Here is a 26,637-nt window from a genome sequence, read left to right as displayed (position 1 = left end):
AAGAAAAATGAGTGTTAGCCATCTAAATTCTGAAGTTGGTTTTCTATTGGGCAACTATTGATTTTATTTTGATTTTGCAAGGTTAGGTTCTTGGTTGGTTTGCTTTAGAAATGTGTGCTCTGAATTCTTTGATGCTTTGATTTCTACGTCGATTAATTATTGATTCTAACTTCCATATTTTTTTCTCCCCGGTGAAAACTTCTTGATTAATATTGGAACCTGTTTGTTCATTGTTATTCAGTGTAAAGTATTTATCTACCAACGTGGAACGTCCACGAGTATTAGTCAACCCAAAAGCACCTGGAAGACAACACACAGTCACACACACACACACCCTCCACCCTCCTAATTATCCACTCATACTGCCTTTGGAGTTCCCAACCATATGGTTTTCCAGGGCTTATGATGGGTAATTAGATTTTATTGTTTCAATTATTTATTGTGCAACGTATGTGAACAAATTGGTCTTGTCATCCTAGTGGAACATTATTTTTTTACATATGTGTTGGTTTTGTCCATCCATCAAAGGCTGAACTATTGAAAATCTTTGGCTGATGCAGGAGTTCCAACCTTTTATGCCAATTCCTGGAACAAGACAACAGATGATAAGCTCTAGTTGCTTTCATATAAGACCACTTCAACTTGAGGATCCATGGAAATCCACAGCCCGATTATCAGAGCAAATAAAGCTTGATTCAACCATAAAGAGGCCTGAGCTTGTTGATATACAAGGTTTGCAGCTCATTATCTTCCAGCACTAAATTTTAGAGTGAACACGGTATACTTCTTTAAAAAGACATTTTTTTTTTAAATTATTGTTGGTTCTTATAAATGAAGCTTGTAGTTCTTATAAATGAAGCTTGTAGTAACATCCTGGGTGCATCTTGGTTTCTGTTATTGTTGTGTGTTAAGCTCTGAAATCCTTTTTAAGATCCATTTATGTTTTGTTTTGGTAGCAGAAACTCGCCCTGACTTGGTGCTCTTGAGCTCTGGGATTGCTGAACAGTGCAGAAGGCATGAAAATATTTTGCATTTCCTCATGTCTCAATCAAGTGAAAAAGTTAGAGATGTCCTAGACATTTCTCTTGTATCTGATTTGGGGCTACAAATGCTGGCAATAGACACGCATCCACAGCCATATGCTTCCCCTGATGATGGATTTCGTCTTTATGAGGTTGAGGGCGATGATGCTCAGCTACCCTTTATCTACCCAAATGGGGACTCAGCTCAGAAACCGCTTCTGGATTTTGTTGGGGATTTGGCCCGTGGTTCAAAAGTCACAGTTCAACCAGATGGCCGAGTCTTGTTGGCGGGTACTGTAGTTGAGATGAAAGATCTACTTTCAGTTGTCGCGGAGTTTTACTTGTCAAAGAATACAACTAAATGCAGAAGGCAGCATATGCTGGTACCACACTTTACCAGGTTTTGACCATTTGAACCCTTATTCTTGCAAGTTAAAATTTTTTTCTTGTTTATTCTGGGCATGCACAAGCTGACAGACAGTTATGATATTCATGGAAATTGCACTTATTGGCAGTCTCTTGTTTATCAGTAATATCGATTGATGAATCTAAGGCCCATCCTCTGTATGCCGCTCACTAATCTTGATCATAACCTTTAAATCAGCTGGCCACCCTTCAATGGGATGTGGTCCCTAAACAGATCAAAAGGACATTTCTAACTTTCCAACTTTTGATATTGCTTCCTTAACCCAGTGTACTCTATGATCTTTGTTGCTCTATTAGTTATGGGATGAACTTGAAGATTCCATATGTGCTCTTATTTCTGGGCCTACTCATCATAATTTTACCTGCCTTTTGAATAGTTTATGTGGGCAAGTTAGTGGGACTTGTTTACTATGATAAACCTAGTAACCATCTCATTTATTTCCATATAATTAATTAGTACTGATTGAATGCTGTTATTGTTCTTTGTCGCAATTTCAATTGTTTACGTACAACCAAATTAGTGTTTCATTAAACCTGTTACTAGATATGAATTGATCATGAAATTATTGTATTCATTTTCCTGACATTTTATGATTCATTGACACTTAACTGTGGAGTCCTGACCCAATCTGCAGTTCATGGTGTGGAATTGTGTTCCTCTTCCTGCCATGGGTAACTTTTGATGCTTCTATCAGATACCTTGAACACCTCCTAATTGTGAATTGACACTAGTTTTGTTAGAAGAGTAGGATGGTTATCTGTATGTGTTGGACATCTGGGATGCATGCCTTGTGGGGAGGGTTTGACTTGGGTCACCATTTGATTGGTGTTCCTTTTAGATGGTCTGTATCCAAGATTGTTTATTCATAAATTCAGAAGAGTCTTATAGATCAGATTATTGGGATTGTCAATCTAGAATCAATATTTATCACGCAATTTCTGTTATAGCTGAAAGAGGCCAATTGAAAAAAATGAGTTGCTTTTTGTGGAACTCTTCTTTGGTTTACTGTCAGAATTAGGTGCTCTTTACCTTTATCACCATGGCTATCTTCTGGTGCAGAATTTTCTCTATAAAGCTTTCAGTTATTTCTGTCATGGTGAATATTCTGTCAAATTATCGTAAGTGCCATTTTCTCGAACCCTCATGGTTAAATCCTTTATTTATTGAACAGGGTGGATAGGACTGATGCACCTAGTATCCATGGAAATATTCAGGAGTTGGATACTCTAACCATTGCTCCTCTGAAGAGGTATAGGACTAATCTTCATTTTTGTTTTCATGCACAAATCTCATTTTTCTGTATGTCTGTCGTTGGTATATGGAAATTTTACATAAAAAATAGTCCACATTTTTACGTGTACTATGACAGTCATCTTCCAAACTTAGTTATGACACAGGATTTCTTTCATCAATTGCAACTGTTGCAAAGGGTTACTGCCTAGTGGTTTTCTACATACTGCTATCGTGATGCAGTCACATGTAGGGGCGCCTAGGGTATTTTCTATTTAAATGGGTTATTTGTGTAAATTTTGCTATTGTCATTATCTCTTGTTAGCTATGTAAGAGGTAGAGTTTCAGTTTTAGTCTTAGATTAGGAGTCTTTGTTTCATTCTCTTTATATATTTAAGCATGTAGTCATGTACCCATGGATATTGAATTATCTGAATTGATTGAATAGAAAAATTGAGTTCTCTTAGAGTAGACTGCTTTGCTTGAGTGCTTGTGTGGATTGGGCATAACCAGGTCTGGTCGACAACCTCCACTTTCTATTTAAATGGGTTATTTGTGTAAATTTTGCTATTGTCATTATCTCTTGTTAGCTATGTAAGAGGTAGAGTTTCAGTTTTAGTCTTAGATTAGGAGTCTTTGTTTCATTCTCTTTATATATTTAAGCATGTAGTCATGTACCCATGGATATTGAATTATCTGAATTGATTGAATAGAAAAATTGAGTTCTCTTAGAGTAGACTGCTTTGCTTGAGTGCTTGTGTGGATTGGGCATAACCAGGTCTGGTCGACAACCTCCACTTTCTCATTCTTCTCATTGAACTGACTCTTTTCAGGTCAGATCGTTCCTCTTCCGTTGTTCATATTTTCCAATGTCTCCTTTCAAGTTTCAAGACAGTTATCTAATCTATTCTGCAACTGGGTGGTACCCTGTTTTTGTGACAATTTTCAGCAATTTTAAAGCCTTTGTATCAGATTAGCTATTGATTGGTTTGGTCCCAAATTACAAATCTGACCTTTATCTATATATATATATATCGTTATACATCAGTTTAGGTGGTTTACATAACCTGCTCTGTTTTCAGATTTTTCTGTTGTTCCATCGCACTATCCTAACTCCTTTAATTCAAGTATTTTCCGTTTTCGGATTGGCTACCAAGGCTATGTGACATAGTTGTCAAGGCGACTAGGCAACCCAAGGCATTGGAGGGGAGCTTAGGGCCTTAGGCGACAAGGCAACTTAGGCATGCATTAATGACATATGTAATACCGCAATGATAATTTTATATAATTAAATTTATCTATAACATAGAAGCCATATCAATGCAATATGATATAATTATTCTAGTAATGGCCTAATATGAGAAAACTAACATATAATAAACAAAAGTAGGATAACATATAGATTCATTAAAAAAAAAAAAAATTGTAAAATTCTTTTACTGTCTCGTATATGGATTAGCCTTATCATTGGAGATAACGTGTCAGTTGTAAATAAGGTTTTTATGTTATCTAATTGATTTATCCTTAAAGATGTGGTAGGCCATTTATGTTTCCTTTAATTGATCCTTAGATTTAATGACATTCCTGCCAATTATTTAAGGTTTTATTCTAATGCATGAGGTACATTATGCATCCTCTACATGCAAGGTTATTGCAAGATTTGGAAGGACAAATATCTCCAGTTGAACCACAGACAAACACATACACAAAGTTTCAAAAAATTGAAGAATGAAATGGAAACCTTCACCAATTATGATATGTTGTAACATGTGATACATCTTAATTGGATTTAGGTCACAGCATTCCTGCACTAACCAATATGTTTGTGTCTGTTGCAACATGTTTTAGTTTCCAGTATTAATGTTTCATTCCTGTTGTTTCCATTTCTACTTCTGATATTCTTTCGGTATTCCCAGCCCTGAAAAAAATAAGCAAAAGTCATCACCAAGGAAGAGGCACAATAAGAAATCGGGGAGAGGAAGGGATCTCTACAGGAAGAACTACCTCCATGCTTGTGAAATCCTTCTGACATTAATTCTGGAGAAGAGACGGGGGAAGAATGTGATCCTCTCACTCAAGAAATCGGGGCCTGAACTCGCAGAACTTCTAAATCAGTTCTCAGCTGGAATTGCTGGAACTGGTCTTGCTGTTATCTTCTCAGTCGTCTGTAAGGTAGTAGGTGGGAGGGCTACCTTCTGTGCATCGAAGCTCTTGAATTCTGGAATTGGATTTGGTCTAGTTTGGCTCTCATGGTCAGTGAATAGATTGAGGGACACAATCATCCATATCAGCAAGAATTCTAGCAAGTTGGGCTCAAAAGAGGATCAGATGATGAGGAGAGTGGACAGAAGCATGAATGAGATTTTCTTCAGGGCGGCAACTATTATGGCAGTGACAGTACTGAGGTTTGCATGAACTAAGTATGAGAATGATATGGAAAGGTTTATTCAGTCACTCATATTGTGTGGAAACTTGAGATGGGACTAGCTGACAAGCTTAATGTTGTGGCAGTAATGTTGCAGAAAGCTTTTGGGCTAGTTGCCCAAGTGTAATGTTGTAGCAGTTGACATGGTTAGTGACTACTGGGAGGTTAGTGTGCCTTCACTGCAGAGATATTTGGGGCTTGCTGATCAAGCTTCATATTGTGGGAATAATTTCTTAGACGGTAATATAGTCTTAAGTTGAAAGAGCTTTGTATAAAATATAATAAAGCTTTATATGTTTCAAGTAAAGCAAAATTTTGACAGGCATCTTGACATTTTGTTGATCCTTGGGAGAGACAAAAATATTGTTTCAGTGCAAAGAGTTTTGTTGTTGCTTGCTGGTAACTGGATTTGTGTATAGTTAAACTAGTTTATTAATTGGATTGATCTGCATTGCTCACACACTACCAAATGTCTCTCAACTTAAAATTGTCACATTTGTCTACTGAATTTGTTTAAGCTGGTTTGCAGATTGGCAATAGTTTTTTTCCAGAGATTTAGATAACTCTGGCTCATGCCTCGCAGGTAAGTTGGATTCAACCTGGATGAATCTTCACTGGTTGTGTACAAAGAGTATTACCCAACATCTGAACTTGATGATCCTCTCCTTGAACCAGAGAAATCTAGAAAAATAAGCTCAATAGTGATAGTGGTTCTCATAATCTGAATGTTCAAGCTATAGTGAGTTGTGATGCAGCACTAGACTTCTAATCGAAGTCCACAGCCATGGGATAGATTATTAAGCTCAACAATGGAAGTTCTGTGGAATCACTGATACCCTTTTTTAGTTGTCCAACTTGAAGCCATTGCCACGAGAAAGGAACCAAAGGAAGCATAGCAGTGGCAAGGATTTTCTGCAGTTCAACTCTGATCGGAGGCTACAAACTTGGTTGAATCAAATATCAGTTAGTTTTAGTAAGTATCAACTGCTGTATTATTCTAAAGTCTCTTGACACAGAAGCACTCCTTAGCAATGCCTCCCTCTCTTTGAAGAAAAAGAATCCTATAGCTCACATAGCATGGGCTTAATATTATACAACTCTCCTAGTGTTTTTTCACCTAGGAAGGTGATGTACTATTTCTAACCGTTGGTCAATGGGGTATAGGTGCAGTTCTCATTTTTCAAAGCCAAAATTCAATTATTTACCTTTCTAGGTAATTGCCATTTTCCCTTCTATTTCTAGTCATCCATAGTTCTTAACCATTTCTCCAAAGGTTTGAATTTAGAAAATGTTTTTTAAAGCTTATTTACCACATGATCAACTCCATTAGAATCGAAATTCAAAGGTGTGGGTTGCCATTTAAAATTTGGCCTCACTAAATTGCCACATGGTAGATAAAGGCAAGTCTTCCTGTGTCTGCTATGAAGGAAACCAAAGCAATTTTTTAGTTTAATTATTTATGAAAAAAGGCAGCTTATTCATGTTAGTGTACCGTAGTATTTCTATTTTCTGAAAGAATAAAGCCCAACTTCAACATATTATAAAGTTGATAAGAGAAAAAATAAAAAGCTGGTAAGCCTAATTTTCTGTTTTTAGCTAATCAATTGGATGCGAGAATCTAATTTTCTAGAAAAATGAGATATTTTCAATAGGATTGAGTTCCTCTCCAATTACCTGACTCGTCGAATCACCCTCCAATCAGATTTGGACACGTATCCCAACACTTGAGGATGTGTGTCCAAGTCTTCTGAACCATTGGATGGATGATTGAGGGTCGTTGGAGCTGTAGAGAAACTTTATACTTTTTCAAATTGGATGTTCCCTTGGAGGATTGGATCATCAAGATCTATTGGCCATTTCAAACTACAAATGGGCCACATGCAAGGGACTTTATTGCCAAACTCAATAGGTTTTTTGTTGATGAAAAAAAGAGTATGCCCAAGAAACATAAGCAAAGGGATTGCAACAAAGATTACAGGAAACAACAATGCCAATGGGATGCAATAACATACAAGAGTGGTTTGACGTGGAATGACTATGAAGAATTACTTGATTGGACGAGGATACAGAAATAGTGTCATTGCCCATGAGATTTTTTTTGGGAAATTATAAGATTATTCATTTTTGAGTTTCTCTTTACAAAATTATTCATCTTTTATTTGAGTTAACAAAATTGAAATCAGGTTTGGATTTATATAACTACCTAAACATTCAGTCAACTAAAAAATATATTTTTTTCCATTTTTACCCCAACCCTCCAACTCTCCATTCTCCTTCTCCGATCACCTTCGCCAGACTGGTGCTTAGAGGAGATCTCTCTACAGTGTACAGATCTAAAGATTTAAAATTATACATGGATAATTTCTAAATTATTACTACCTGTGATCATGGAAGAACATGATTTGTCAATGATATTCTAAGTTTTATTAAACAAATCCTTCCAACAAAGCCAGATCCGAGTGGAGCAATATAAAAGAAAAGTAGGGCAATATCAAAGAAACAAGAAATGTCGATGTTGACATTGCCAATAGATGGAGGCCCAAGCAGCGGGTATGGTACGAAAGTCAGTCTCTACCATGTCTTCTTTCTTAATATTCCATTTTTAATGGTTGATATGGTTTTGTGATCCAGGAAAAAAGTAGATAGAGAGAGAGAGAGAGAGAGCTGATACTTGGAAGGCAAGGATTAAGAGACAACGGGAAAGAGAAAGGGAGAAGAGAGGGAGGAGGAAGGGAAGCTACGCTCCAGAAAAAGCTTAGGAAAGAGAGAAAAAAGCTCAAATCCTACTCATCATTCAACTGCTTATACTTGCTCCCCCCAGTTTCATCTTTTTGTTTTTGGTTAACCCATATCAGATCTCACATTTGGCAATTCCATTCTCACAATTCACAGCACAACCCAACGAAATCTCCTGTAACCTTGGTCTAGACAATCTCAATTTCTACTGTTCTCTCAATCCTCAGTGTTTCATTTGAACCCAAAAAGCTTTCTTTTGGCAGTAGATCTTGAAAACCTGGTCTGGAAATATGGATCATCCTAGCCCACAATCCACAGAAGGCGATGGAAGCGTACGGGTGCCGATTGATAGTAAATTGAGCAATAATTGGAGTTCCAGTACTGGAACCGACACCATATTTGAACCTCAGAGAGTAGATGGTGATCCATTGGAAAAGAGAGACAGCAGTAATGCAGACTCTGGTTCTCCATCGAAACCAACTGTCAATGCACCAGAGAAGAAGCTGACTCTATTTGCTCTTCAAGTTGCGGTTCTCGAGAAATTGGCCACTCGGTTAGGAACCATGGGATTCATCTGGGCAACCGTTGTTCTTCTCGGTGGTTACGCCATTAAACTTAGCAGAATCGACTTCTGGATCATCACCATCATACTCTTAATTGAAGGCGCCAGAATCTTCAGCCGCAGTCATGAGCTTGAATGGCAACATCAATCTACCTGGACGATTGCAGATGCCAGAATCCATAGCTTCCGAGCAATGAAATCGAGCCCCCATTTAATTGTTCAAGCCATTAAAGGAATTCGTGAGTCAATTTCTACACGCCAAAGCCGAGATCTCAAAGAGAAGACCAGTGATGAAAGACCGAGCAATCGATCAACTCGTACATGGATATCATCAGAAGTTCCCCTGCTTCCATATTCAAGTTGGTTTTTTCTATCTAGGAACATCAGTAAGTTATTCTATTGGTTCCAGTTGTTATCATCTTTAGCTTGTATAGCGCTTTCCGTTCTGAGGCTCGTCCAGTTGAATCATGCTAATTCAATTGAACCAAGCCCAGATAATAGGAACCATAAATCTGCCTTGATTGTCTTCTATGGGTTGGCCTTGGCGGAGTCTTTCATTTCTCTGCTAGAAAAAGCCTACTGGGAATGGACGATTATGTATCGGAAACTGCTGGAAGAGGTGAACAAGGACTGCGAGTTAGGAAGCTCTGGCATGATTTCCATCAAGAGATTCTTCTATGATGCGTATTCGAACTGTATTAATGGAAGCATCTTTGATGGCTTAAAGCTGGATTTGGTTTCTTTTGCTACAGAGCTCTTGGCCTCTGGTTCCAGCGATGAGCAGCTCATTGGGGCTCGAATTCTTCAGAAATTCTCAACCAATTCCCAATTCTCTGATGATACACTCCAGAAGATTGGTACATCTATATCGGTTATTGAAAGACTGGTGGAGATGTTGTATTGGAAGAACCCACAAGAAGCAGAGATCAGGCAAGCAGCTGCAGTGATTGTATCCAAACTAGCTGGGAAAAAGCAGAACTCCCTTCGAGTTGCAGGGATTTCTGGTGCAATGGAATCTATATCATCTTTGCTCTACACTCAACGTGGCTCCGATGGTGCATCTGACGAAATCGTGGAGAAAAAGATTGTTTACGATCGAGAAAATTATGAGTTTTCCGCCTTCAACCAATTGGGTCTCACCATTCTCAAGAAACTTGCACGCGACCACGATAATTGTGAGAAGATCGGTAACACGAGAGGCCTCCTGCCTAAAATTATTGATTTCACACATACTGGAGAGAGTTTGCTCAGGAATAGCCATGACAGAGACAGTCGGATGTTGGCAGTTAAACGATCCCTGCAAGCACTTAAGTTGCTCGCAAGAACATCTGGTACCGCGGGCAAGCATCTGAGGCAAGAGATTGTGGAGATTGTTTTCACAGTGAGCAACATCAGAGAAATTCTCAAGCATGGTGAGAAGTATCCAATGCTTCAAATCCTAGGAATTGAAATTTTAACTAGTTTGGCCTTCGAAGAGGAGGCAAGAGAGAAGATTGGAAACACAGGTGGAATTATCAAAGAACTATTGCGAATTTTCTTCCTAGAGCAAAATTCTGAAGATCAGAATCATGTGAGGGTTGCAGCAGGGGAGGCAATTACAATGCTGGCACTGGAGAGCAATACGAACTGCTCTAGGATTTTGAATCAGGAGGTACTAACAAAGCTCGTGGGGGCACTCAAAGATCCATTGCTTCGCATCAATTCAGCCAGAATTTTAAGGAATTTATACAACTATGCTGGCCACGATTGCTTTGTACAATTAAATGGAGTCTCAGCTGCTGCACCCATAGTAAGTCGCTCATTTTATCATCTGTAACCCATTTCATCTTGCATTTTAGAGTCTAGTAAGACTCATTCTTACAAGTACTTCGGGTCTTGATATGACCTAATGATTAACAGGTGCTGAAGGCAATAATGTCAGAAGAGTACAAAGTACAAGAAGTAATGCTCGGGCTCGCAATACAGGTATTCAGATTCACGACTCCTCAAGAAACAAGTAGTGCGTTTAATCAGACTGGAATTGACGAGGGCGTATTAGCAATGAAACTCCTGAAAATTTTGAAATTTTACCAAAACCCATCGGCCAAAGTTCCTAGAATGAGGAGGTTTGTGATTGAGCTGGCAATTTGGATGATGACAAACAATAAAGAAACGGTTCAAACTTTCAAGGTTCTTGGAATGGAGGAGGAGCTTGAGATTCTGAGAGAGACCACATCAGAGATTGAAAGCTTCAACATTTTCTCTGGAAGCGTTGGACTATGCCGGCACGACATAGCAATTCACTCGTTAGTTGACAATGCACTTGAGTTGCTGGCAGAGGGATGAGATTTGGAATTATTTTTCTCACTCTGCAAATCCAACAATTCGTCTGCCATATATAAGGTGGAAACATGTTTCAAACTGTTTTCATACATTTGTTTCGATCTGAATTTTTTTTTTTTTTGTTGTAAATAACATTTAATTGATCCTTTGCTTTAACGACATTTTAGCCAATTACAAGGTTCCAAACTTTTATTTTTAATGTTTTATCCTAGTACATGTTATGCATCCTCTACATGCAAGGTCATTGCAACATTTGGATGGATGAATATCTCCAGTTGAATCACACAAACACAGACACAAAGCTTTAGAAAATTGAAGAATTATGGAAAAATCAAATTGAGCACCATCCGCCTTCACCAATTATGATATGTTGTAACATGTGATACATAGTAATTGGATTTAGGTCACAGAATTGTCATGCACTCGCCAATATGTTTGTGTCTCTATGTTTTTGTTTCCAGCATTAGTGTTTCATTCCTGCTGCTCCTGTTTCCACTTCTGATATTCTTTCATTATTCCCAGTCCTGAGAGAAGTAAGCAAAAGCCATCCATAGGGAGAGGAAGAATCTCTACTGGAAGAACTACTTCCATGCATGTGAGAGCCTTCCTACCTTAATTCTGGAGAAGAGGCAGGGGAAGACTGTGATCCTGCTACTCAAGAATTTGGGCTTTTTGGATGGGATTGCTGGAACTAGTCTTGCTATTATCTTCTCAATCATCTGTAAGGTCTCAGGTGGGAGGTTTTCCTTCTTCTATGCATCAAAGCTCTTGAATACTGGAGTTGAATGAGGGCTACTTTGGCTCATATGGGCAATGAATAGACTCAGAGACAATCATCTACAACAGCAGGATTCGGGCAAGTTGGCTCAAAAGAGGATGAGATGATGGGGAAAGTGAACACAAGTATGAATGAAATTTTATTTAGGAAGGCAGCTATTATGGCAGTGACAGTACTTAGATTTCCATGACTAAGAAGGCACGTGAATGATAGGGAAAGGCTAACTCAGTCCAGTCATATGGTGGGGAATCTTGAGATGGGGCTAGCTGACCAAGCTCAATGTTGTGCCACAGTGAACAGACAGACACAATCATCTATGTCAGCAAGAATTCAATCAAGTTGGGTGAAAAGAGGATGAGATGATGAGGAGAGTGGTGTTTGAGATTTTAAAATGTAACCACAGGCGTACGGATCAGTGTAGCTACGGGTCGAAAACAGGGAGAGAAGCCACTTTATTTTTTTTCTTTTTTTAATAATGCAAAAATGAACCGATTAATGATTGTGATCTAATTCTAATTACCGTCCTAAACATATGTATCTAAAATAATGTCCTAACCATTTGTCATCTAAGAATTTAAACACGCAAGCCACTCAATTAAAATTAAATACATAAATAGCTGAAAATAAACACCCCACACAATTAAAGAGCAATGAAGGAAAAAAAATATTGAAATAAAAGTAAAGTAAAAGAAAGGGGATAAAGCTAGAGAGAGACTCACAAGTAGGTTTCTCTATTTAGCCCGAGGGATGTATCATAATATGAGCTTCCCTACTTGACCAGAGAGTCACTCTTACAAGGGTTACTCTACTTGGCTTTAGGGAAAGGGAGACAATGAAAATAAAAACAATAAAATGATGGTTCTATGGCTAGGAGGGGTAAAGCCAACACATACACTAGCCATGAACCTTGGGGGAAAGGAATAACAATAATGTAACAACTGAAATTAAAATCCTAAATTAAGAAAGAAATGGTAGTCAGAAGAGGGAATGAGAGGGGGGAGAGAAGACTACTGAATGAGCCTACTTACTTGAACTTCAACCCTTGAACTGAAAACTTGATCGATTTGAGATACTACCAGTACTAAAAATCAGATCTGGAATAAACCAAATCTGAAATTTCTAGTACTAGAGAAAACAAATCTGAAGAAAAAAATTGAACTTGAAAAATATGCTTCATCTTGTCACCTATAACTAAGCTAAGAACTAGAACTTGAAAATCATAACTTCAATTGTTTAAACAATAAAAATAAAAAAAATGAATAAAAAACAAAAGTGCTTGCATTAATTGAATAAAAAGAACTTACAAAAGTGTTTAAAGCATAAACTTAGAACTAGAGCTAGAGAAAGAGATAGAGCAACTAAGAAAAAACCCTAGAAGAAGAATGAAGTCCTTCATCGATTTTTCTTGCCTTTTTTTTTCCTATTTTTTCTCCCTTTTTCTATTTTTCTTTCTCTTCTTGCGCAAGAAACCCCCTTTGGCCGATTTTTCTTGCTTGAATTTGGATAATATTCTATTTTAATGGAAAATTTCATCCATGCCTTTGTCTTTTCTTTTTTTCTTTCTTCTTTCCTATTTTTTTCTCTCTTCTTCAAACTTGCATACAACCATCTTGGCAGCTAAGAGGTTCGAACTTGAGACCTCTTAATAAGCAAAGGATTTTGCACACCACAACTCATAAACTACGCTAGGTAATTGTTATTACCAAAAATGAATTTTCAATCGCTTAAAGTTGTGGTCCATCAATCCTTGTTGTCATTTAGAATATTCTTTATACCCTTGGGACAACTGCAGATGGGCTGGTTCTGCATCTCGGTTCAGTTCTGATCTATTATTCTTTTTCTAGTCTGAAAATAATAATCACTTGTACAGTTGACCAAACGAATGTGTACTTGCAATTGAACACGTCCATCTTGCTCAGAATTTCGTCCTCTTCGCAACCATGAAAAGAAATAAGACCTCTTTAGTATAAAATTAGAGATATAGCGCCTGATAGTTCTTAAGGCCTTGAAATTATAAAACCTGCAAAAAGAGAGTAAAACTCAAGGTAGCTCCATTCTAAATATGTAAAATGCATGTTTTACTACACTAGATTTCATATGTAAATGTGCTCATCAGAATCCCCCCACACTTAGACTTTGCTAGTCCTCGAGCAAAATAAAAAGAAAAAGAATAAAAACAAAAAACCTAACTCACTTTCGTAGGAATCACGATTGCACTTAGCATGTGCAACAAGCCTTTAAACCCTTAGGTCACCCCTAGTGGACGAGTTGTGTCGCGTGGGTGTTTGCAGTGAATATACACCCAAAATTCAAAATAAACAAATCCCAACCTTGGCTAAAGATAAGGGCCAAATCGATCCGGAGCAAAGATAATTCCTCTTACAAGGGACCCACACACTTGAACTTTATTACCCTTTATCAATTCCAGGCACAAGCATATTTCTTAATTTGGAACTCACTTCATCTCTTCCAAAACATTCTTATCTTAAGGAAAAACCACTTGTGAAGAAAGAGAGAACCAATGACTAAGGCATTGGAGTGTTTTTGACCAAACATGTTACCTAGCATTAATGACATTTGCACTTTTTTTCTCTTTTTTTTTCACTTAATAAACTCTATTCTACTCTACTACTTTTGGCCTGAATGACATGGTGGAGCAAACCCAGACACCCAAGTTACTATGTAGCTTCACTTTTTGCATATGCCCACAAAGACAGTGATGCTAGAGTTCTTTCAGAAGTTTTCTCCCTAGGAATTTCAATTAAGACACCACGTTTCCTAAGATGCAATGCCCTATCTAGTTCCAAGGGAATCAACTCTTATTTTTCTTTATACCGCATTTCACACTTCATTTAAAATTACGCATTTGTCAACTCATACCAAATTAAAAAGAATGTTTCAACTCCAAATCAAAAGTACAAGAAACCCACAGACTTACATCTGGTCCAACACCATAAAACAAGGGTCTCTTATTTTTCAAAAGTCCCATCTCAAGACACAGGCTTGTTTCTTTCTTCTCAACAGGGTTTTTATACGTTTAAAATGGGTACCTTAATCAAAAATTTTATTTTCATACATCAAGCAACCGAATGATATGATCATTAGCCAAAAACCAAAGTAGGACCTCATCCTTAGCAAGCTCAAAAATAAAAAGAAAAACAAATAAAACAAAGTGGAAAAAACAAAAACTGGTTTTCCTCCCCCACACTTAAGTCATACAATGTCCTCAATGCATGGAAAGAATTAAAAGCAAAGACAATGCAAAGATGTCATACCTGATTAAAAGTTAGTCATCAGTGTAAAGAGGTTCATGGAGATCCATGATCTCTTCACTACCAGTAGTAGGAAGTAAGACCTTATCACCAATTGCAAAAGATTTGTGCAGAATGTGCTTATTATGGAAAGCTTTGGTTTTTTCCTTGTAAATCCTAGAACTTTCATAGGCATCATTTCTAAGTTCTTCCAACTCAAATAGTTGGAGCCTATGATGAATTTTCGCATCAGACAAATCAAAGTTGAGCTTATTGATGGTCCAAAAGGCCTTATGCTCCAACTCAACAGGTAAGTGACAAGCTTTTCCATACACCAAACGGTGGAGAGACTGACCAAGGTCGGTCTTGAATGCAGTCCAATGGGCCCATAAGGCATCCATGAGCCTAAGAGACCAATTCTTATGGTTGGGATTAACAGTTTTATCCAAGATTTGTTTGATCTGCCTATTAGACACATCCACTTGGCCACTAGTTTGGGGGTGATAAGGGGTAGATAACTTATGGGTGATCTCATACTTTTTCATTAAGGTCTCAAAAGGTTAATTACAAAAATGAGTACCCCTATCACTAATTATTGCTCGTGGTGCACCAAAGCGGGAAAAAATGTTCTCTTTAAGAAACTGGACCACCACTTTGTGGTCATTAGATTTACAAGGTATGGTCTCTATCCATTTAGAAACATAATCAACAGCCAAAAGTATGTATAAATTTTAGAGAATGGTCCCATGAAATCGATGCCCCATATATCAAAGATCTCAACTACCAAAATAGGGTTGAGGGGCATCATGTTCCTCTTATTGATATGGCTAAAAGACTGACAGGTGGGACAAGCCTTGCAAAAATCAAAAGCATCTTTAAAAAGAGTGGACCAATAAAATCCACATTGGAGAACCTTTGCGGCAGTCTTCTTAGGTCCAAAGTGTCCACCATATACATAATCATGGCAAAAAGAGAGAATAGAATGTTACTCATGATCAGGAACACATCGTCGGATAATCTGATCCGGACATATCTTAAACAAATAAGGATCATCCTAGAAAAAATGCTTAACTTGGAAATGAAACATATACTTATCTTGGGTGTATCAGTGATCCGGAGTCATACCTGAAACTAAGAAGTTGACAATATCAACAAACCATAGTTCACTGGACACTGTAAATAACTGTTCATCTAGAAAGTTCTCGTTGACTGGAGAATCGACAGTCAAGGAATTGGAAAACCGGGATAAATGGTCTGCAACTAGATTTTCAACTCATTTCTTATCCCTAATTTCTAAATCAAACTCTTGCAAAAATAAAACCACCTAATGAGACAGGCTTTGGCATCCTTCTTCTGAACTAGGTATTTAAGACTAGAATAATCAGTATACACCACCACATGTGAACCAACTAAGTATGACCGAAACTTTTCTAATGCAAATACAACAGCTAAAAATTCTTTTTCAGTGGTTGTATAATTGAGTTGTGCATCATTTAAGGACCTACTAGCATAGTAAATGATAGTGGCAACTTATTAATCCTTTGACCCAAAATTGCTCCTATGATAAAATCTGAAACATCACACATCAGTTCAAAAGGTTCAGTCCAAACAGATGGTTGAACAATGGGTGCATTGGTCAACTCCTTCTTAAGTTGTTTGAAAGATTCTAGGCACTCTTTAGAAAACTTAAAAGTTTGATTTTTGACAAGTAATAAAGTGAGAGGTCGGGCTAACTGACTAAAGTTCTTAATAAACCTTCTGTAGAAGCCCGCATGCCCTAGAAAAGACTAAACGTTCTTAACAGATTGAGGAGGTGGTAAATTACCAATTAAATCCACTTTGGCTCTGTCTACCTTAATTTCCTCCTTGAATATTACATGGCCTAAAACAATACCAGATTTAACCATAAAATGGCATTTCTCCCAATTCAAAATCAAATTCTTAGATATGCACATTTTCAAAACTAGGGAAAAATGATGAAGACTTTCAGAATAGGAATTCCCATGAATTGAAAAGTCATCCATAAATACTTCTAAGAATTTTTTGACCATGTTAGAAAAGATGCTCATCATGCATCGTTGGAACGTTGTAGGGGCATTGCAAAGCCCAAAGGGCATACGCTTGTAAGCAAATGTTCCACATGGGCATGTAAAAGTAGTCTTATGTTGGTCTTCTAAAGTAATTGGGATCTGGTTATAGCTGAAATATCCATCAAGAAAACAATAGTTTTCATGTCCAGCTAACCTCTCTAACATCTGGTCAATGAATGACAATGGAAAGTGGTCATTCTAGGTTGCTACATTAAGTTTCCTATAGTCTATGCACACTCTCCACCCTGATTGATCATGGGTTGGAATTAGTTCATTATTGACATTGGGAACTACAGTCACCCCAGACTTCTTAGGCCCTACGTGAACTGGGCTTACCCATTAGATGTCAGAAATAGGATAAATTATTCCATAATCCAAGCACTTTAGGATCTCTTTCTTAATGACTTCCATCATCACTGGGTTAGCTCTTCTTTGGGGTTCCGTGGATGGTTTGAAATCCTCCATAAGATATATATGATGTTGCACAATAGAAGGGCTTATACCCTTGATATCAGCCATGGTCTAACCTAGGGCTTCCTTTTTATCTTTTAGCACTTTAAGTAACTCCTCTTCCTGACTAGAAGTCAAATTTGAAGAAATTATTACAGGAGTCTAGTCAGGCCCTAGGAAAGCATATATCAAATTAGATGGCAACTCCTTAAGATCTAGATTAGGGGGCTCAACTATGGAAGGTTTGGGAATGGAATTGAAAAGAGGTCCAAAGGGCTCCACAGGTGTGTGAAGACTCAAGACTTCAGAAAAGAAATTTTCACTATCTTCATCCAACTCATTCATATACTCTTAAAATTCTGAATCAAAATCAATATCAAAGTTGGTAATTAAATCATCAGAAAAATCCAGAAATCCTCAAGCATATTGATCTCTTCTTCTATATGTGGTTGCTTGCCTACCCTAAACATGTTAAACCCAACAGTTTGATTGCCAAAAGATAACCTTAGGAAACCATTCTGGCAGTTGATTAATGCATTACTGGTAGCAAAAAATGGTCTTCCTAGAATTATTAGGATCTCATCCTTAGTTGAGAAGGGCTTTGTATCTAACACAATAAAATCAATAGGAAAAATAAATTCCCCCACCTTTAGTAAGACATCCTCAACCATCCCTTTAGGAATCTTAACAGACCTATCTGCCAACTGAAGAGTAGTTCCAGTGGCTTTCAATTCTCCCATCTTAGTTGTTTGTACACATGGTAAGGTAAAAGATTCAAACTTGCGCCAAGGTCAAGTAAGGCATGCTCAATGTAGGTGTTACTTATGACACAATATATGGTAGGGCTCCTTGGATCTTTATACTTAGCCGCTATAGGCCAAGTAATTACGAAACTAATATTACTATCAAGAAAGCTTTTTTGGGCACACTAGTGATACGTTTGTGAGTACACAAATCTTTCAGTACCTTTGCATAGGCGGGGATCTAGGATATGGCATCCAAAGGAGGGATGTTCACTTCTACCTTTTTGAAGACTTCTAAAATTTTGTCCATGGAAGCAATCTTCATTTTGTTTACCAAACGATTAGGAAATGGGACAGGAGGAACATAAGGGCTGTTAGGGATTTACCTTTTTTCAGAAGAACCATTTTTGATTTTCTCAATCAAATCATCTTTAATTTCAAAAGAATCTTTAGGTTTATCAGACAAACCTGGAACAAGAGGCACACTTGTGTCCTTAATTGAATGAGAGTTAACAGGAGTAATAGATGTGAAAGATTTCAGAATACTCTGTTGGTACTCTCTACCACTCCTAAGGGCATAAACAACATTACATTGGTTAGAGGGCCCTTGTTGGATCTGACCTTGTACTATAATCAGTGGTGCATTAGTTAGTGCTTGTGAACTAACAGGCTGATGATGCCTAAGGTTAGGCTTTGGTTGACTGGGTAAAGTTCATTTCTCCCTCTCATGCATAATTGAGATAACTTGGGTGAGTTCTCTCGTAAGATTTTGATGGCTTGTCATGAGGAGGGTCATATTTTTTTCCAAGTCACTTATTCTACTTGCCTCTCCAGTGTTGGTAAACCCAGGGAGTTACTGATAAGATGATAGGAGTGGGGCCCTAGGAAAACTAGCATGAGGTCCTACATTTGACCTAGGAAAAATATTTTGAAAAAAGATTGTTGTTCAAAAAGAGGCCTTTGGGGTCTAGGTTGACCTTGATTATGAAAATTGGAAGGCCCTGCTTGGTTGCCTTGATTCTAAGAGAAATTTAGGTGATTTCTCCATCTTGTATTATAGGTGTTAGTATATGGATTATTCTGGTATAAAGCATTAACACTATCATTAGAATGCCCCTAGAGGTGTTGGGGCATTCTTCTATAACATGTCTAGGGGACTTGCACCAAGCACAAATCTTAACTAAATTGACTGATGATGGCTCTCTAGGAACAATAGCCTTAATCCTCTTGATTAGGCTATCCAAATGGGCTTCCTTAGCTACTATCCCATCCACAAAATATATTTTTCCTCCTATGATTCTTTCACTCTCTTGGGTTGATTCCCACTCATGGGTTTTGTTAGCTAAGTCAAGTAAGAATTCCCATGCCTTTCTTTCATCTGTAAAGGATGTGAATCCCTCAAGGCACATAGACTCTATCATTTGTTTAGTTGGGTAATCAATACTCTCATAAATTATTTGACATAAATGCCATAAGTCTAGGCCATGGTGAGGGCATTCTTGGAGTAGATCCTTGAAATCTCTCCATAAGTTTGGAAAAGGACTCACTAGACTTTTGCCTAAACTGAAGGATATCACTTCTAAGCTTATTGGTCTTGTACGTTGAAAAAAACTTCTTAAGAAATACAACTATGAACTGTTCCCATGAGGTTATGGAATTTGTGGGTAACCCATACAACCACTTCTTAGCTTGATCTTTTAATACAAAAGTGATAAACCTAAACTTAACAACATCATCAGAAAGCTGTTGGATCTTAATTAGAACACATACCTCTTCAAATTCCATTAGAAATAGGTATGTATCCTCAAAGGTCAACCCACAGAAGTGGGGCAACATAGTGAAGTATTGAGATTTGAGTTCAAAATTATTACTTTGGACTTGTGGTAGAACTATGTAGAAAGGTTGGGTTGTTCTAGCAGGGTAGAATCTATCTTTCAGAGAATTAGGTGAAGGGTTTTGATGTTGGTCTCCCATATTGAAACGTTTTAAAGAGAGCAAACGTATATGGTCACTACTTATTGGATTTCTTCTTTCTAACCGATTCTTAGTATTACGTACCCACCTAACACTCATGCAATAGAAAACTACCCACAACTAGAGTAAGACAAACACAAAAGAATGGATAGCAAAACATTTTTTTATGATTTTTTTTTTTAATTTTTTTTGGATTTTTAAGAGCTTACCGGCAGGGATCCGGGGTTGCTCAGGTCAATTCCTGAGGTACTGCTACAGGGCGAAACCTGTCTTTATCATACTATGAGGCATGGCGACCTCCACCGATACAACTATTATTGCAAGTTGTTCTTCTCAGAAATTCAATAAAATAAAAGGAAAAATAAAACAAAGCAAATAAAGCACTCCGATTTATCAAAAGAAAGTAAAAAATAACATGAAACTATCTCCCCAGCAACGGTGCCAAAAACTTATTTAAGATTTAAAATGTAACCACAGGCGTACGGATCAGTGTAGCTACGGGTCGAAAACAGGGAGAGAAGCCACTTTATTTTTTTTCTTTTTTTAATAATGCAAAAATGAACCGATTAATGATTGTGATCTAATTCTAATTACCGTCCTAAACACATGTATCTAAAATAATGTCCTAACCATTCGTCATCTAAGAATTTAAACATGCAAGCCACTCAATTAAAATTAAATACATAAATAGCTGAAAATAAACACCCCACACAATTAAAGAGCAATGAAGGAAAAAAAATATTGAAATAAAAGTAAAGTAAAAGAAAGGGGATAAAGCTAAAGAGAGACTCACAAGTAGGTTTCTCTACTTAGCCCGAGGGATGTATCATAATATGAGCTTCCCTACTTGACCAGAGAGTCACTCTTACAAGGGTTATTCTACTTGGCTTTAGGGAAAGGGAGACAATGAAAATAAAAACAATAAAATGATGGTTCTATGGCTAGGAGGGATAAAGCCAACACATACACTACCCATGAACCTTGGGGGAAAGGAATAGCAATAATGTAACAACTGAAATTAAAATCCTAAATTAAGAAAGAAAGGGTAGTCAGAAGAGAGAATGAGAGGAGAGAGAGAAGACTACTGAAGGAGCCTACTTACTTGAACTTCAACCCTTGAACTGAAAACTTGATCGATTTGAGATGCTACAAGTACTAAAAACTAGATATAGAATAAACCAATCTAAAATTTCTAGTACTAGAGAAAACAAATCTGAAGAGAAAAATTAAACTTGAAAGACATGCTTCATAGCTTATTTTTGTCACCTATAACTAAGCCTAGAACTAGAACTTGAAAATTACAATTTCAATTGTTTAAACAATAAAAATAAAAGACTGAATCAAAAACAAAAGTGCTTACATTAATTGAATAAAAAGAACTTACAAAAGTGTTTAATGCATAAACCTAGAACTAGAGCTAGAGAAAGCCAACACATACACTAGCCATGAATCTTGGGGGAAAGGGATAGCATTAATGTAATGACTGAAATTAAAATCCTAAGTTAAGAAAGAAATGGTAGTCAGAAGTGAGAATGAGAGGGGGGGGAGAGAAGACTACTGAATAAGCCTACTTACTTGAACTTCAACCTTTGAACTGAAAACTTGATCGATTTGAGATACTACCAGTACTAAAAATCAGATTTGGAATAAACCAATCTGAAATTTCTAGTACTAAAGAAAACAAATCTGAAGAAAAAAATTAAACTTGAAAGACATGTTTGATAGCTTATTCTTGTCACCTATAACTAAGCCTAGAACTAGAACTTGAAAACTACAACTTCAATTGTTTAAACAATAAAAATAAAATACTGAACCAAAAACAAAAGTGCTTGCATTAATTGAATAAAAAGAACTTACAAAAGTGTTTAAAACTTAAACCTAGAACTAGAGCTAGAGAAAGAGAAAACTAGATAAAGAGATAGAGCAACAAAGAAAAAACCCTAGAAGAAGAATGAAGTCCTTCCTCCCCTTGTGTTAATTCTATTATATAGAGAATGGGGGAGGGAAGCTAACGATTTTAGCTTCTAAAAAAAAAAGGTTTTTTTTTTTAATTTTTAATTTTTAATTTTATTTTTTAATTTTTATTTTTTTTATCTTGTTGATGAAGTGGAGGAGAGAGAAGAGAGAAAACGTGTGGAGAGAGATCTCCCATGATTTTTCTTGCCATAAGAGAGGATCTAAAGGAAGCACAGTGGCAAGGACTTTCTGCAGTTCGACTCCTATCAGATATGCTTAAAACATGGTTGACTTCATCCATATTGAACACTATTGCAAATGGCCATGATAGATTGCAGATGTTATATATGAAATCAAATATTAGTTAGTTTCAGTGTCAACTGGTTTATTGTCCTCTTAAAATACGAATTTCGGCAAATCTACTAAAAGAAGTATGGCAGTTGGTGAGCAACAAGCTTGGTACGAGCCGTAAACTCGAACGTCCTAATTTCGACTCTCACTAGGCACACCTTGGGCCACTCACACAGGGTGTTTAGTGCTCTTCACCACGGGACTAGTCAGGTCGAAGGCATGGATACTTGCCGAGAAAAAAAAAAGAAGAAGTATGTAGCACCAATTATGTATGCACGTGTGCATGAACTATTGTTTGTGTGTCATAAAATCAAAATATGTGGTAGAGGTGTATCATAAAATAGAAATATTAGAATACCTCAATTACACTCCTCATCCATAAATTGGTTTTTCTTTAAAGCATGCTCTTAAGCATCTAAATTCCAGGATTTTAGATGTCCTCAGTCCCAACTCTCAGAGCATGAAACTGAGAAAGCATCACGCTTATTAGAAAGATAAGTTGCAGAGACCGAAATCTAATTTGAGAAACTGTAATATTTTCTGTGGGAAAAGGTTGGGCACAGAGTATACCAGTATACCAGTATACGGCAAGTTAGCACCTGCTGTTTCTGTCTTACTTTCTCATTTGAAATGACCCCCACCTGTATGATGCCCATACCCCATCCTGTGCCCCCATCAGTGCTTCAAGAATGTGTAGATAAGTTACACATTCTTGAAGTTCAGACAACATTGGGAAATGAGCTTTCCCTATCTTTTGATCTATGGATGAGTATTGTATTTCATAAAATCTTCTTCAGAATGCAACTGGATACACACAATTATGAGTTCGGATGATGAAGTTATAGCGATTTTCGTTTGGTCATTGAAAATGAAGGGCATTTTGGGCAATCCAAATTATTTTTATTTACTGAGAAAAATAGTAATCCTATTTGTTTGGGGGGTGTTTTGAGTGAACGGATCAAGTTCACGTACAAGAATGTTCTTCTACGTCCTTAGTCTATGGATTCAAAATCTATTAAATGAAAAAGAGAAAATTGATTCTAAATTCATGGATTAAAACTGTTCTATACATTCTCGTACATGAACCTATTCCGCTCTCATGTTTTGAAGGGGTGGGATTATTGTACCGATTTTTCAAAAAATATAAAACGTGTACCGTTTGGTTGATTGGGATTGAAAAGTATCCCGACATTTCTCTATTTGCTGATGTGGGGGCGGCAATATTCATCAGCTCCATGCGCTTCGTGCTCTCCTGTAGTTCATGAGATACGTCTCTCTCTCTCTCTCTCTCTCTCAATGTTCATCGGCTCTATCCGCTTCTCACTCCCTTGTTGTGTTCATGAGATAACGACTCTCTCTCTCTCTCTCCTTCTTCTTCTTCTTCTTCCACCTCCTGTATCGAAGATGGGTCTCACAAGGTTTAGAAGAAAAAAAGCGAAACCTGGTTTGCAGAAGATGGAAATCATCCAAAATGGGCTTCATAAGATTGGTTTGCAGAAATGGGAAATCAAAGAAAATGTGTTTCACCTTCCAACCTTGTGCTCAGATTCCGTCATTCTGTGAAACCTGTCCTCCACCACCTTTCTGTACCATCTTCTCCCCTGCATCTCCATTCAAACCTTGAACCTCTTTACCTTATCATTGTAGTTGAAACAAATGAACGAAACAGTCATACCCATCACTAATCCTTCAATTCATAGAGCATTTCAAGATTTTAGAAACCCTAGGACAACTTAAAAGGGGGAGGGTATTGTAGTTAGCAATCTTAAGTATTACTAATGTAGGAGAAAGAATGGAAACTGAACCAGCCAGCGAGCATGGAGATCAACCAGAAGCCAGCAACCATTCCAGCAAAGATGAACCATTTATCCTCCACACCCGCCTGAAACATCCAAAGTATCCATTCTTCTACGAATAACCGGGCGGCGATCTGTGAAACCATTGTGAATTCCTCTGAAATTTCCCATACAGACATGGCCGCCGGCATCTCTCTTAGACCAAAAAGGGTCAAGAGTGGTTAAAAGAAGAAGCGACTTCTTTTCTTTCCTCTCTCTCTCTCTCTCTCTCTCCTTTCAAGTCCCAGTCCTACCCAACCACACGTGATGGGGTGGGATCGAATAGTTACTTTCACTGTTTCTTTCCTATCCTTTCCTTTCCTTTCCTTTCCTTTGCCTTTCTTCTACCCTACTATGCTTGCTAATTACTATCCTATCCATGGCTTGTGGGACCCATATGTCAGTATTTTTCCGAGTCCGGTGAATGTTCACTTGTGTCCCAGTTCACTTACACTATATGCTTGATACGTGTTAATTCTCTTAATTATGTTAATAGAGTTGTAACAGTTATTTAACTGGGACTAATATTATTAATACTTAAATAATAATATAAATAAATAATAAGAATCCCAAAATAGGCAGATTCCACCTTGATTCCGCTGAAAAATCTCAATCCTCTCTCTCTCTCTCTCTCTCTCCTTGTTTCTTCTTCAACATAGTTCCTTCTTTCTACAATTGTCATCATCATTATCATATCTCTACAGCTTCTACACCAAGAAGTTGCAACAAAACAAACGAACACTGACATCAGCAACAAAACAAACGTTTACCTGCGACAGAACTTGTAAGTTGTTCTCTCTCTCTCTCTCTCTCTCTCTCCCTCTCTCTCTCTCTCTCCCCCCACAACTTTGGATTTCTGTGTTTAAATTTTAAGGGGACTATTGCAGCTTATATAATTAAAAAGACTTTTTGGTGTTTTACCTGATTAGTCTTAACTCTATCAAATTATATAGGTTCAAAAGCAAGTCGATGGCAACTTGTTTTTTCTTTTACTTCCCTATATTAACTGTTTCCGTCTTTTTTCTTTCCCTATCTTAACTGTTTCATTCCTTTCATTGAATTTGAAGTGCAATAACTGTATATAGGTGTGATCCTATAGAGAAATTGAAACTTCCAGTACTAAAAATAGGTACTTTTTTTATATTTTAAATATTTACTTCAATTCTGAATTCTGATATTAAATAGAGTAATTGTCAAAGAACACTCACTGTTAGGTGTTATTAATCCTTCCCTTCTTCTCTCTTTATCCCTCCTTCCGATATCTTCTATTGGTATTAGTTCTGATTTATCTTTTCTTTATTTATTGAAGTGAAGCATTAATTTCTCGCTCTCCTCCTCTCAGTTGTTGTTGTTATTATTATTATTATTATTATGTTGAACTAAGAATTGGATCGAAGATGGCTGGCAGCATGAAGTCAAGCATCCCAAGTGCTTACCATCCAATGTGCACTAAAGGGCTTGGCGTGTTTGGGAGGATATCGTTTCGATCCGATTTCTCAAACCATGGTTGGCCTTGATGATGTGTTTGGGTCTGATTTGTCTCTAGGCTGGGGCCCTTACTTGGGTAGCTTATGAATTGCGGAAAAGGAAAACAGTTCAAGGGAATTAATTAATTTTATTTTCATTGGTTCAATGATCTTTCAGTACTACTATGATCATGATTAGCTTTCCTTATATATATATATATATATATATCAAGCAGAGGAGCCCGGTGATTATAATGTTCTACTTTGTTTGAGGCAAGATAGCAAGTCTATCATTAGTTTGCTGACCATTAATCGTTGCTTCATAATTTCTATTTCTTTATCATTCCTTTTCTTTTTTCCTTTTGTGGAGGGTGAGTAGGTAGGCTGGGAAGATGACTTAAATAGTAGGAGAGGCTGATTTCTGGGTGTCTAAGATTCTAAGATCTGTGGGCAGCGTGGAAATTCCTAGAGAAGCTTCTCATGTGGAAGTTTATTGGTTGTCCAGTGGGCTCCAAGAAACAGAAAATATTTTTTATTTTTTATTTTTCTTTAGAATCAAGCATGTTAACCGTTTCCAAGACACAGTTCCTCTTCTCATAAAAAATGTCCATGATAATTGTTCTCAATAGCTAGAGTCTCAAAGATTTGTATTCTCTCAGTTGCAGGTCAATGCAATTAATTTGGTCAAGGAATAAGAAAAGCCAATTGATCTCCTTCCTGTTTATTGGCTTTATAATTTTTTTTCTTTCACAATATTTGCAAGTGGGGAACAATGGATCATTCCAATCATTTGGTGCTCGATATTCCAAGAAAATTATGCATTGAAATCTGTTTCTACAATAGGTTATCAAACATATATACAAGAATGTGTATAGAGAACTGATAGTGAAAATAGTTGCTTATATTCTTGGTATATTTTGTTGCTTATAGATCCCTATTTCCTACTATCTTTACAGTGGCATTTGATAGTGGTGGATATTACTATGGGGACTAATAGTGAAAGTGGTTCAGATGATGAA

At 37.2% G+C, this 26,637-nt stretch overlaps 2 protein-coding genes and 1 non-coding gene across 7 annotated transcripts in view; all 3 read left to right on the top strand.

The window, feature by feature from the left end:
* LOC122058193 overlaps positions 1-5,564 on the top strand; it is a 6,403-nt gene extending 839 nt beyond the window's left edge. Inside the window, exons 2-5 of one of the 4 annotated variants that reach the window (XM_042620744.1) lie at positions 561-732; positions 960-1,422; positions 2,621-2,698; positions 4,587-5,564. In XM_042620744.1, coding sequence (XP_042476678.1) covers positions 561-732; positions 960-1,422; positions 2,621-2,698; positions 4,587-5,094 — 1,221 coding nt within the window. In that variant the 3' untranslated portion in view covers positions 5,095-5,564. The remainder of the gene's footprint in view (positions 1-560; positions 733-959; positions 1,423-2,620; positions 2,699-4,586) is intronic. The other 3 variants (XM_042620745.1, XM_042620747.1, XM_042620746.1) reach the window with 3 other exon arrangements.
* Positions 5,565-7,704: 2,140 nt separating this feature from the next.
* Positions 7,705-11,964, top strand: LOC122057114. Of its 2 annotated transcripts, XR_006133459.1 has the most exons (3): positions 7,705-10,191; positions 10,302-10,784; positions 11,247-11,964. XR_006133459.1 is itself a non-coding variant. In XM_042619116.1 (2 exons), exons 1-2 carry the CDS (start codon positions 8,131-8,133, stop codon positions 10,725-10,727), a joined length of 2,487 nt encoding a protein of 828 aa, XP_042475050.1. In that variant the 5' UTR covers positions 7,705-8,130; the 3' UTR covers positions 10,728-10,895. The 2 variants fall into 2 exon arrangements, 1 of the variants encoding a protein (XP_042475050.1); XM_042619116.1 differs by lacking the exon at positions 11,247-11,964 and having other exon boundaries at positions 10,302-10,895.
* A 7,551-nt stretch (positions 11,965-19,515) lies between these two features.
* LOC122058543 lies at positions 19,516-19,623 on the top strand. Its single transcript, XR_006133835.1, has one exon. It is a non-coding gene; the product is annotated as a small nucleolar RNA R71 (small nucleolar RNA).
* The last annotated feature ends 7,014 nt before the right edge of the window (positions 19,624-26,637 follow it).

This window comes from Macadamia integrifolia, chromosome 12 (assembly GCF_013358625.1).
Source record: "Macadamia integrifolia cultivar HAES 741 chromosome 12, SCU_Mint_v3, whole genome shotgun sequence".
Classification (NCBI taxonomy): Eukaryota; Viridiplantae; Streptophyta; class Magnoliopsida; order Proteales; family Proteaceae; genus Macadamia; species Macadamia integrifolia.
This window is presented reverse-complemented; position numbering and strand designations above follow the sequence as displayed.